Source organism: Cherax quadricarinatus, chromosome 16 (genome assembly GCF_038502225.1).
Source record: "Cherax quadricarinatus isolate ZL_2023a chromosome 16, ASM3850222v1, whole genome shotgun sequence".
Classification (NCBI taxonomy): Eukaryota; Metazoa; Arthropoda; class Malacostraca; order Decapoda; family Parastacidae; genus Cherax; species Cherax quadricarinatus.
The window spans coordinates 14953790-14965967 of record NC_091307.1 but is presented as its reverse complement, the minus strand read 5'-3'; the positions used below and the strand labels follow the sequence as shown (position 1 = coordinate 14965967).

The 12178-nt window shown below is 39.1% G+C and overlaps 1 protein-coding gene across 39 annotated transcripts in view; it reads left to right on the top strand.

Annotated features, from left to right (window-relative positions):
• Positions 1-12178, top strand: part of LOC128688941 (titin-like) — a 297841-nt gene that overhangs the window by 43407 nt on the left and 242256 nt on the right. For all 39 annotated transcript variants that reach the window (XM_070085579.1, XM_070085580.1, XM_070085586.1 and 36 more), the window contains exons 3-16: positions 4851-5022; positions 5749-5884; positions 6103-6473; positions 6673-6911; positions 7336-7498; positions 7690-7854; positions 8412-8594; positions 8901-9106; positions 9262-9491; positions 10154-10297; positions 10430-10687; positions 10899-11042; positions 11665-11746; positions 11862-12049. In XM_070085579.1, coding sequence (XP_069941680.1) covers positions 4851-5022; positions 5749-5884; positions 6103-6473; positions 6673-6911; positions 7336-7498; positions 7690-7854; positions 8412-8594; positions 8901-9106; positions 9262-9491; positions 10154-10297; positions 10430-10687; positions 10899-11042; positions 11665-11746; positions 11862-12049 — 2681 coding nt within the window. The remainder of the gene's footprint in view (positions 1-4850; positions 5023-5748; positions 5885-6102; positions 6474-6672; positions 6912-7335; positions 7499-7689; positions 7855-8411; positions 8595-8900; positions 9107-9261; positions 9492-10153; positions 10298-10429; positions 10688-10898; positions 11043-11664; positions 11747-11861; positions 12050-12178) is intronic.

Below are 12178 nucleotides of genomic sequence, written 5' to 3'. Positions count from 1 at the left end.
ATGCTAAATGAAATGGGTATTATTATGTTGAGTGCTAAACCAGTAGGGATTATACAGCGCCTGTGAAGGGAGGATGGAAAGCATTTAGGCTTAATTCAGGGAAGTGGAGCATGGATCCAATTCCCTAGATCAAGAGCCCCTCACCAGCAAATGTCCCAAAATGTATAACTGTAGTCGCCGTCTGTCCCTTGCCAGCTAATTCATTGTGACACATTAAATGATGGTGTCGCTGTCCTGAAAATTATAACAATATATTTCTGCAACTGACAGTGAAGAGCCTAATCTTGAGTTGATTTTCTGTCTCGGAGAACACCTTGGGATACTTAAACGGGAAATTTCAAGTAAGATAAAAACACGTGCAACCACTTTGGCACTCTGAGTATTATGTATTTTGGCAGTTTTCATCTGCGACCAGCTGCCTCGCAAATATTTAAATTGCGATCCCTTATGAGTGTTTTTTGGTCTTGTTGAGCTACATTCTCTGTGAACGATGTGTGCAGCTGACACAAAGAAATTTACAACGCTTAAAACGATGATAGGCAGCCTATCATCTTAAAAAGATGATAGACTGCTTATCAAACAAGTTTACGGCGCTTAAAAAGATGATAGGCTGAATATCAAACCATAATCAAGAATAATAGTTGTGGCACTACCGTAGTTTTAACACTTCACAGCTCAAAAATTGGAAGAGAAAAACTTGGCTTTAGTCTTACCTTGCATCAATGACTTGGTAATAATCCAGGATGTATGCTTCGCCTCACATGTAACAATCTCCAGCTTCAGTCAACGTACACTTTATAATTATTATCATCATCAGTGGGAAGCGCTAAACCCGTAGGTTTTACAGCGTTTGGCGAGTGTTAAACAATTTAAGGAAAGGGAGGAAACATCCACCTCCTTGGATTAAGAGCCCCTTATCGGCATCGAGGCACCTTCCTTGAGGTGCCAGGTATACATACCTCAGAATGAGAGAGTGCGTCTACCTGTCAGGTTGAATACCGGGGATGAATAGTGAGTCACGTTCTTCATCTTAACATTCAATTATAGTTTATACCTGCATACTAAGATGATGTTGTAGGAGCCTTACGGATTTTTAGCTCATATTTTTTGCGTACACATTTAGAAAGAATATAGGGAAGTATTCTAAGATGAATCTGTATGACCCATACGGGTTTAACATTTATTTTGAATACAAATTTAGATTTAGAAAGGATATAGGGATGTATTGATTTGCCAGTAAAGTTGCAGATGAGTGGATTAAACTCCCAGGAAGCGTTTTTGTTGCGAGAATATTGGTTAAATCGGTATATGAATGAGTGTGGGTGGCTGTGAGTTGGACCTGCCTAGCATGGACCAGTAGGCCTACTTTAGTGTTCATTATCTTCTTATATAATAATTATAATTCACGGAACGGGTGGTGCTTGAACCATTCCGTGATTTGTTTGCAGTCGTGTTATTACTTTATCATAAGTAATAAATAATAGGAAAAGGAACCTGACGCTACCTTATATCGAGACTCTTACATGCGGTACTTGTGTGCACTTCTTCTTCTGATGATGATGACCAGAGCTTTGGTAAGATGGGTAAGGAAGAAGGATGGGTAAGGATGGAAATATTGGAAAAGGGTGGGAGGGGGGGAGAGGTAGGATATAAAAGGTAAGTGGCCCAACCACTTTGGTGCAATTTAAAAAGTGTATGTGAATTGATAAGATATTCTTAAAGGGGTATAATACTAACCCATCGGAGTCACATAGATATAATAGGTATATAAGTACATGACTCTGAATTGGTAGTAGTTATACAAGTTGCAAGTTGCAATTATATGCATTATACTGAACATAGCTAAGTGACATCATCACCTTGGCGTCCCTCCCCAGTAGCGATGGTGTTCAGGAAAGGCATACTTTAATCTTGTCCTTGAGTGACTGAATCCTGAACGTTTATTACCAGTTAAACCCTTCAAAGAATGTGCCTTGGTGCCGGTGAAATGATTTTAATCCAAAGAATTGGCGTTGCCTTTTCTTCCTTGGAATAACTGTGATTATCTTGTATTTCTTAGGCGTTCTGACCCATAAGGGTTTAACCCTTATTCTTGAATATATAATAACAACTGCAGTTGAAATAGTCATGACAAGTATCTGATAAATATATGGCATCTATTATTATTGTTAGTAGCATTCTTGATGAATATTTCAGTAGCGGAGGCTTTGTCTTAGTTGAAAGAGAGGAAAACTTTATGTTACGGGTGTAATCTCTTTTAAGCCAAAACTCCCATGGCATAAATATAAGTTTTCACTGTATGAGTGTCATGCAAATTGAAGTTGGAGATTTTTTTTTTTGTAATATGGTGAGGGGTTCAAGTATGTGGGAGGGGATGGTGACCCTGGAGTGCCAGGAACGCCCACATGTTGGCACTAGACTCAGGTGAGGGGGGCAGCGCCAACAAGTCTCGCTCCACGCCCACCATCTTGGCACGTCCTCCTTCTTACTCATATCCTAATGACATGGTTAGCTCATGCCCATACTCTTACCTCTGATGTTATTAATGTTTTATACTCGAATTATTTTTCTTTGTTTTTGATGGTTAATTCGCCAGGAAAAATCACCTGATGTTGGTCTTTTTCATAAGATGATCCGTTCACCTGTGCTGAGTTTATGACGGGGCGCGGCAAAACGGCGTGTCTTAGGACCCAGATTAAGGTGGGGTAGTCTGGGTACTTGACAAAGTTCCACCGATAGCGAAACACCATTAAATAAAGGATTTTTCTATTCATGCATCTGTGATTTAACTGCTGGTTTACACGGGCCGGACTTAGGGTTTCTTTCTGTTTTCTTTTTTTTTTACCTATTAAATCTCATGAGACTTTCTTATATATTTAGGTCACCCTAATGCTAACGTTGTGAGCGTATTTATATTGTGAATTACTGTACGGAAAGCATCTCTTGGTTCGACATACTGTATGTAAACATCGGTGGAGTGTTATACTTCACTTGATATACCTTATTTTTATAAGAGTATAAAAACAGATAGTAAATAAATAATTAGTTTATGTATTGGTAGGTTGTGCCATTCTCCCTACACGTATATATGTTGTTTTTCCGTATGAACGTGTATACTTAAGTCGCTACTATGTCGAGTAGCCTCAGTCTTAAAGTGGTTCGAATATATCTGCCAAATGTAAACCTCATACAAAATTCACCAATAATGCCGATAAATAATGCCCGAGTTTATTAATTTATTTGGATAGGTTATGAAATGTGGGATGATAAGTCCGTAGAATCCATCATTCCAGCCTTCAAATTTAAGATAAACATTCGTTAAAAATTATTCACTTGCTACACAGACCAACTGTCTTTAAGACTTCTTTGTTGTCATCCCATGTATGTATACGAACAGGAAATGGAGTTTTCTAGTTGTGCCAGTTTTTAAATATTTCACTTGATTAGGCTAATATTACATGGTGGAAGAGATATATCATCCTTTTTTATTGAAAGCGGAAAATCCACTTGGGTTATTGGGTGCAAATATTGGTGGAGGCTCGATTCTCCGTTGGGAAATCATGAGGCAAATACATATGTGTATGGGCAATACAAAACGTCCATGTTGAAAATGTTATAAAATGCCGACAAGCTCAACTCTTCCCCAGGCTGAGGGTCTGACCACTTCAAATACTATTTCTCCAAGGTTGATGGACTGATAACATCATCTTCGTTTCACTACTAACACACCTGCTGCCTCTGTATTTGAGTGAAGAAGCCTATTATGTAAGCGAAACATTTCAACAATAAAGATACCCAACTGTTGCACGTGTCTTAATCATAGAACGTCTAGTTGGCAGTGTGATACTGTATTTTTACTTAATTATATTTGAATATTGTTACTTTTTATTCAGCTGTAATGTTAAATGATCTAACCTTCAAAAAAGGCGTATCTTGTGTCTTGTAAATTTATATATTGCTCCTTAAGTTATCTTAGAAAGTTCCCTTTGCTTTACATTTAGTGTCGTTGTGTGGGAAGTTTATTTTGGATGTTATATATCAGTAGCAACTATTTATTAACAGGTAAATTTTCTTTCATTCTTAAAATGGATTAACTATTGAGTGCATATAAGCAGAGAAGTACAGCTTTGTGTAACTGAAATTCCCAGTGGATGTTGATGGTTTTTTCTTAGTCACGAAACAGGAAAAGTGTTACCTGACAAAGGTCCTATGATGGCTTATCCGGAGCTTTTTGTTATGTGGGCGAAACGTCGTCAATAAAGGATGGCATTATACTGCATTTGTTTCTTTTTTTTCCATCGTGTCGGTATTTTTTGCCATTTCTCTTCATGACCGAGAACTTCCGGTCCACTTCACAGAGGATATATATATATACTGTGAGGTGCATGTCTCTTGGCATAAATATGCTGATGGTTTACTTTTATCCCTACTTTTAGAATGAAATTATTCTTGATTGGTGGTGAATAGGTGACATGCAGCCATGATCGTTATTGTGGAGCCGATAGGCCATAAACCCTATTAATCAGCCAACCACCAAGTAAAAATTAAAAGTTCACTTCGTATGATGATGCAATTGGATTATCTTTATTTCCGACTGCACACAAACAAGCAGGTAGTTTTGTTTATTTTCCTTACAAGAAAGACGGAATCCGACACTCTACTTTGTAAAAGTATATATATTCTGTAACCGCGTTGAGGTATACTATACAGATGTTTAAGACTATTCAGATATTAACCTATATACTAATGCTCAGACATGTATCTCTAGATAACTCTTATTATGTTATGTTACCATTTTCCTCTTATGTTTGGATGTATATCGTGCTCACGACTAGTTCTCTCGCCCGCAGTGTTGGCCTGCCACCGGGCGCGTCTCCACCAGTTTTCGTGCAAATATTCCGCAATGCTCGCTTTGCCCAAGGCGGTGATGCCATGTTCGAGGGCAAAGTTACGGGCAATCCCAAACCCACAGTCACCTGGACACGCAAAGGAGCACAAATCGCCTCCGGTAACAAGTACCAGGTGAGTAACTTGTGTTTTATACTTTCTGTATTATATTCCCTTGTATATCACACTTTTGTTTACTACATACCCTTGTAGATTATACATTGTGTCTTGGACACCTTTGTGTATTACACGCCATTGTTCATTATACACTTTTCTGTATTATACACGCTTGTATATTACACACCCTTGTGTATTACACACCCTGTGTATTAAACACCGCGTTACACACCCTTGTGTATTATACTCCACATAACTTCGTGAATATAATCATCTCATATTCACATTTATTTTATTAGGATTATTGTTGAAGATGTATTAAGTCCTTGTGATACGCAAAATGCATCTGCTTTTGTATTTTATGTTCATAATATCTCAGTAATTTGAACTTATTTTTATATTCATAAAGCATTAACGAATAAAAGTGTGCAGTAGTTGTAAATTGTACATAATATGTGCTCAAAAAACGCATTCGTAATAATAATAATAATAATAATAATAATAATAATAATAATAATAATAATAATAATAATGGTGATGAAGATGATGATAATACAATTATGTACATGTATTTACCTTTGATATAGAACTATTTATATATAGCATTAAGAAATCTGATTGCTTGAGCACTGCTGTAACTAGAGTTACTACTACTGCTACTAGTAGTAGTAGTAATAGTAGTTATAGTCGTAGTAGAAATAATCATAAATAGAAATTGATGCTTATGCCATAACCCTGAAACAGGTGACCCACGACGAAACGACAGGTATAGTCACCTTACTGATTACCGCCATCGGTCCTGGCGATGAGGGCGAGTACACCTGCACAGCCGCTAACCAGTACGGCGAGGCCATATGTACAGTCTACATCCAGCCCGAGGGTGAGTCTCCTTCCAGCACCCTCATCTTCGTACCCTTATTCATACGTGGGATAATTTAATTTACAATTTCATATTTTGCGAAATCTTAGTAGCATCAAAATCACAAATTCTTCCCAAATGTATTTTATAGAATTTGGCATTTTTTGATACATATAAGTAAAGAGGAAAATAGGTTGTGTAAATTTTCTTTCATTACTAATAATAAGTGATCATTTCAGCGGCCTACATGATGCAGCAACAACGACAGCAGCAGCAGTCCATGCAGATGTCACAAAGCAAGTCCATGATGCAGCAACAACATATGTCGCAACAATCTTTTTCTCAGCAGCAGCAGCAACATATGATGTCGGTGCAAAATGGACAAATTGAATCCTTCCGCGTGGACACTTTTGAGTACAGACTGCTTCATGAAGTGGAGTTCCGGCAGTCGCTAACTATGCGGCTGGCGGGGGAGGTGGAGGTGGAGGTTGGGGCTATCCAGGGCCCTCCTCAGGCACCTCAGCTACAGCAGAAACCTCGCTCCACCAAGGTCGCCGATGGAGGAAACGCCACTTTCACAGTCAGTGTCAGTGGCTACCCGACGCCCAGGGTAGGTCGCTACACACACGGATTCTCATAACTAGGGAATCAGGCAGGCTGTTGCGTAAACTGTTAATTTCACAGCTAACTTTATAAAAAAAAAAAGGCTAGCATACTTTAATGTATCAGTCGTAAAATTACCTAACCAATACAACAGGAATGATTAAAAACTCCAAGTACGTACTTGATTTACACTTTTTTTTCCTCAGGTCGTTTGGTTCAAGAACGGTGTACGACTTCAGGCGAGTGATAAGTACCTGATGACACAGTCTGCCGGACAAGTGACCCTGGTGGTGAAGCAAGTAAATTCGTTGGACAATGGCTACTACACCATGCTAGCCGAGAATAACTCTGGCTGTACCGTGGCCTCTGCCCAGCTGGCCGTGGTGCCCCGTGGGGAGATCACCAACGGCGTCCCCGTACCTGAGATCATCCGTCCCGAAAGGATGTGAGTCGCTTTCATTTGTCTTTCAATCTTGATTTCATATTTGTAACTAAGAAAGATTCGTTTATGTACAGTAAATATGCGGGGAGTAAAGACGGACTAAAGAGGTACTTTACTGTTGAAAGTGCCAATGTATTTACTGAATGAAGGTACACACACACACACACACACACTATGTGTATGAGAAACATTAAAATAACTGTGCTGGGCAGGCTATCATTACTTTGGAAAACCTCGACGTTTGAACTCACGAGTTTTACCCAAATAACTTAATTTGATTAACGAAGGAAAATATGTTATAATTGACTATTGCAATAAATAGAGATAAAATTTGGTTATGTGAAATTTGGGAGAAACTTTAATTGGAAAGGACAGGATAAATTCTTATTAATGTCAGTAAGCTAATTTAGCGTGTGTCCATCCTCAGTGAGCAGCAGCAGGCTCAATATGAGGTGATGGAGGCAGATACAGGAGACGACAGCAGCAAGTCCATGGAACCCAAGTTTGTGCGCGGCCCAACTGACCGCGAGGTGCAGGAGGGCAGGATGGTCCGCTTCGATGCTCGTGTCTCTGGCAGACCTTACCCAGAGGTGAGCGGAGCTTAGATGATTTTGTGTATATATTATGAAATTAATCATAACTTTAACTTAAAATAAGCAGAAAGAGATTGCTAAAGTCATTTGGCTTTGTTAAATAATGGAATCTCAGGACTGTTAAATTGAGTAACTTCTTAATGAAACGATTGCATCTTTAACAATACCTTCCTTAATTCTGGTGACAGGTGGCGTGGTACATCAATGGTGTACTGGTAGTAGATGACGCCACCCACAAGGTGTTGGTGAACGAGGCAGGCAACCACTCCCTCATGATCCAGAGAGCTTCCCTCAAGGACGCTGGCATCATTACCTGCGTTGCCAGGAACAAGACAGGCGAGGCTACATTCCAGGTGGGTTCTTGTAGCTCATCACAGACTTACAGGACTGTAAGAACATCTCAGAAAGGTTCATTAGGATACTTTTTCGTTATTTTAAAGAAGAGTTCTATCGTACAAACAAGATCACGTGGAAAACGACAAAACAGAAAATGATACTAGTGCTTAATGTATTTAACCCTCTGTGTGAGGCTAAAATATTAAGTACTTATCTTATTCTCAAATTTAATGTTTTCATACGGTTTTATTTGTGCCAGTGCCAATGGTTATTTCATTATGAATTACATTTTATAATTACCATGTGCAAAATGTTAATCTGACCCCCACTAGAAAGAATGAACTTTAAATGATTTATCATGCTAAGCACATTCTTGTTTTTGGCGTTTCATTAATATATAGTTTGACTTGGATAATTTTCGGTATACACCAAGTTTTAGGAGTCATAGATTTTTACAGTTTTAGTGAGAGCTAAACGTATACTGTACTTCGTTTGTTGTTTTGTTACAATATATATTTACTTACATTTATCTTCATTTATAATTATTTTATGAAGTATTTCCGTACAATTACAGTGTCAGCTGAACGTGCTGGAGATGCAGCAGATGGTCTCACCCAAGTTTGTGGAGAGATTCCAGCAGTGCTCGGTGTCTGAAGGGGAGACTGTGGTACTTCAGTGTCGCGCTGTGGGCACCCCTACGCCTGTCCTCTCATGGCAGAAAGACGGCGTCAGTGTAGAGAATACACAGAACGTGATGGTAAATAACCGCTATCCTTTCTTTGAACCACATAATTTATTTATATTTTTTTATACATACACGGATATACACGTGCGAATATGGAGAGAGAAAGAGAGAGGGCACATTTTAAGGGGTAAGAATTCTATTGAAATGAATGAGTATTTTAAAGTTCTTTATTTGCTAATAACTCTTCATCTTTATTATATTTATTGGGTTACCTGAAGATCACCATTCTCTAGGTAAAACATTTAACTAAAGTTATGCAAATTCTTTGATTTAATCCGGTAAACTCTAAACTAAACATTTCTTTTGGTGTATTTGCAGGTGCAGTACGACCAGAATGGAGCGTCGTGTCTACAGATCCTGAGTGCAGGCGTCGTAGACGCTGGATGGTACCAATGCAACGCACAAAACTCCGCTGGATCCACTGCGACCCGCGCCCGCCTCCATGTCAAAACTCCACAGGCTCCAGCACCTTCGGCACCGCACCGACCTCACTTCCCTAAACCTACAAAGATTATAGAACCAGAGTAAGATAACCTTACTTCTGTCATTGCTCTACCGTTTAAGATTCATTAAATGCTGTGTTACAGATAATTTATGTCAAAGTTTACGTCGACTGCTAATAGAATACAGTACATTATGCTTTTTTCATAAGATTATAGCTAATATTCTGACACTCTAGGCCTGAACCCGAGCCCGAACTAATTATCCTGCGCCCCGTGGAGCGTGCCCACCATGTGCCCAAGGCCCCTGAAGAGGAGCAGCCCACCGAACCCCCTAAGTTTACACATCCCTTAAGGGATATCGATATTGTCGAAGGCACTCGTGCCCATTTCGAAGCTAAGGTGATACCCGTTGGTGATGCCACAATGAATATTGAATGGCTCATCGACGGCAAACCCATCTCTGCCAGTAAGTACTCAGTCTGCTGTTTATTTATGTATAATAGCCTACAGAGGTACAATGTATATATATTGAGAGTATTTTAATCCATGTGTTACGATTTCACTATTCTTTATGGATGGGGTACAGTGAAATGCAATCTTAGTGATCCTCATGCAGTCGATACGCTTAATCAACCAAGAGGTAAAAGAGCATGAAAACCGTGCGAGAGAAGGAAATTCGAGGTTAATGCAAAAATGATTAAGATGAAAATGAGTTTAAGAAATGAAAGTATAGAAGTCAGAATGTGTTGTAAAGGTATTCGAAGACGTGAATATATTTAAAAATATACTAATGATTTTACAAAGGAAGAAATGAATTACACAGTAGGCAAAGTTGCATGAGTATAATATTAAGAAGTTTGTAGAAAGAATGAAGTTTGGGTATGGAGACAAAAAATATTTGTGTCAAAGCATGAAAATCAGAGAGTGTTTCAGTCCATCTTAGATCATCAAGTTGTGGCTTGATAATGGTCTAGTATGAACCGCAGCAGCCTTCAGATTTTGTTTCCAATTTGTGGTTAGTTGTCATCGGTTCCAATCTTAGTATTGTCTTTTATTCTTTACATTTCTTAATCACTGTACGTCTAAACGAATATCAGGACGTGTGGTCTTATGGTTTCCTTTTATTAGGTTCCCGAGCAACCGTGACATACCGTTTCGGCTTCGTAGCGTTAGATATCCTTAACGTGATCAACGCTGACTCCGGTGTTTACACCTGCCGTGCCACCAACGTCAAGGGCCAGGCCGAGACATCTGCCAATCTCCGTGTGACGGGTAAGCAAGAGACATGTTACACCTACTGATAAGAGTAATTTTGCAATATTTATATTCAAAGGCCAGTTTTTAAATATCAGAGTGCTCTTTTAAGTTAATTAGTTAATATTTCCTACTAACCGAAACTTTCAGAGCGGCCCTTGATTGAGAGTCAGACACAACACCCTGAGGCAATGGAGAAAATCAGCTACTTGGAAGATCACTCCCGCTACCAGCGAACCATCTCCATTGACGAGTCTAGTACAATCAAACCCACCTTCGTCAAGCCTCTGAGCAACTTGGGCGAGGTTTTGGAGGGCAAGTACGCCCACTTCGAAGCCCAGTTGCATCCCGTCAGCGACCCTTTTATGAGAATCGAGTGGTTTAAGGATGGCAAACATATTACTGCTAGTGAGTAGACAAATATAGCACTTCATTAAACAAAGAAATAAGTGCGCTGATGTATTATCTGTCACATGTGGAAACTGTGGATGACATATTGATGTAATAATTTTTAAGCATTTTGAAGGTACCTGATATTTTTTTAGTTTACTTATTTACTATACGGGGTTCATGCATCCACGACCATTACAAAATGGAGATCTTCTTTCTGCTACTTTAGGTTCTCGCATAAATGTGATCTATAACTTTGGCTATGTGGCACTCAACATCATGCAGCTGCGAGAGGAAGACAGTGGCATCTACACCGTCCGCGCCACCAACAAAGCTGGAGAATGCACCTGTCAAGCCTCCATCAGGGTCATCTGTGAGTATCACACTCCATCCATTTGTTCTTCTGTTGGCTAAAGTCTACATGTGATCACCTATTCGTCAAAGATCGGGCCATAGATGGAGGATCGAGCCTACCACTCTTTGTACTGAATGACCTACACGGTCTTCATGCTGATAACACACATCCAGAGCTATATTTAATGTTCACTTATGTACAAATTGTTCATTCAAAGGTAACCTCACTATAGTATTCAGTTTACTAGTTGCATGTTAAATATATTGTTCAGTCAGTGGTATATGCACTGTAACGTATGTGCACTTGTATGTTAAACATATTGTTCAGTCAGTGGTATATGCACTATAACGTGTGTGCACTCTGCACAATATTCACACTAGGTTGCTCTGTAAATAGCATTAATTCTGAGATCACTTCATACGTAATATTCACACTTAAGATGCCAGCAGAGTTTCTGTTAGTCAGCTTAAGATATGTATTCAGTTTCAGTAATATTTAATAAGTTTTATGTAATCATCCATTGATATTGCTAAATGTTTTAGTAATTATTTCAAATGAGGAGTCAGCTAAACTAGTGTTGGGAAGACGTAATGTAAACGTAGAAAAGAAGAAAGGTACATACGCAATATCTTTTCTACAGCCCTCTCGAGTGTAACAGGTGACCTGGGCATCCCAGAACAAGCTCAGCACATAAAAAGTGTCGAGGAGATGGAGGCATACAGGTAACAATTCTTGCCAGTAATGTGTAAATACTACAATATATTCATCAACAATATAGAAATAACCGCATTTAAAATATAATCTGTAGTAAGAGTTTCACCTTCCATGATCCCTCAGGTTGCAGATGCTACAGAAGACAAGTTCAGAGTTGGCCGAGGCATCAACTGCTCCAGTATTCAAGACACAGCTCAAGGATTCGACTGCACGGGAGGGCGGCTATGCCCATTTTGAGGCTCGCCTGGAACCCATCGGGGACCCAACGTTGAAGGTGGAGTGGTTGAAGGATGGACGCCCTATGGAAGCTAGTAAGATTTTTACTTTCCATTCCTTGCAGTTTTGATTGTAACTTCTTATATTTAAGCTATATACTATAATTATCATTTTACACTGTTAATTAAAGTTAATAATTTCTTAAAAACGATATTCTGTGTCAT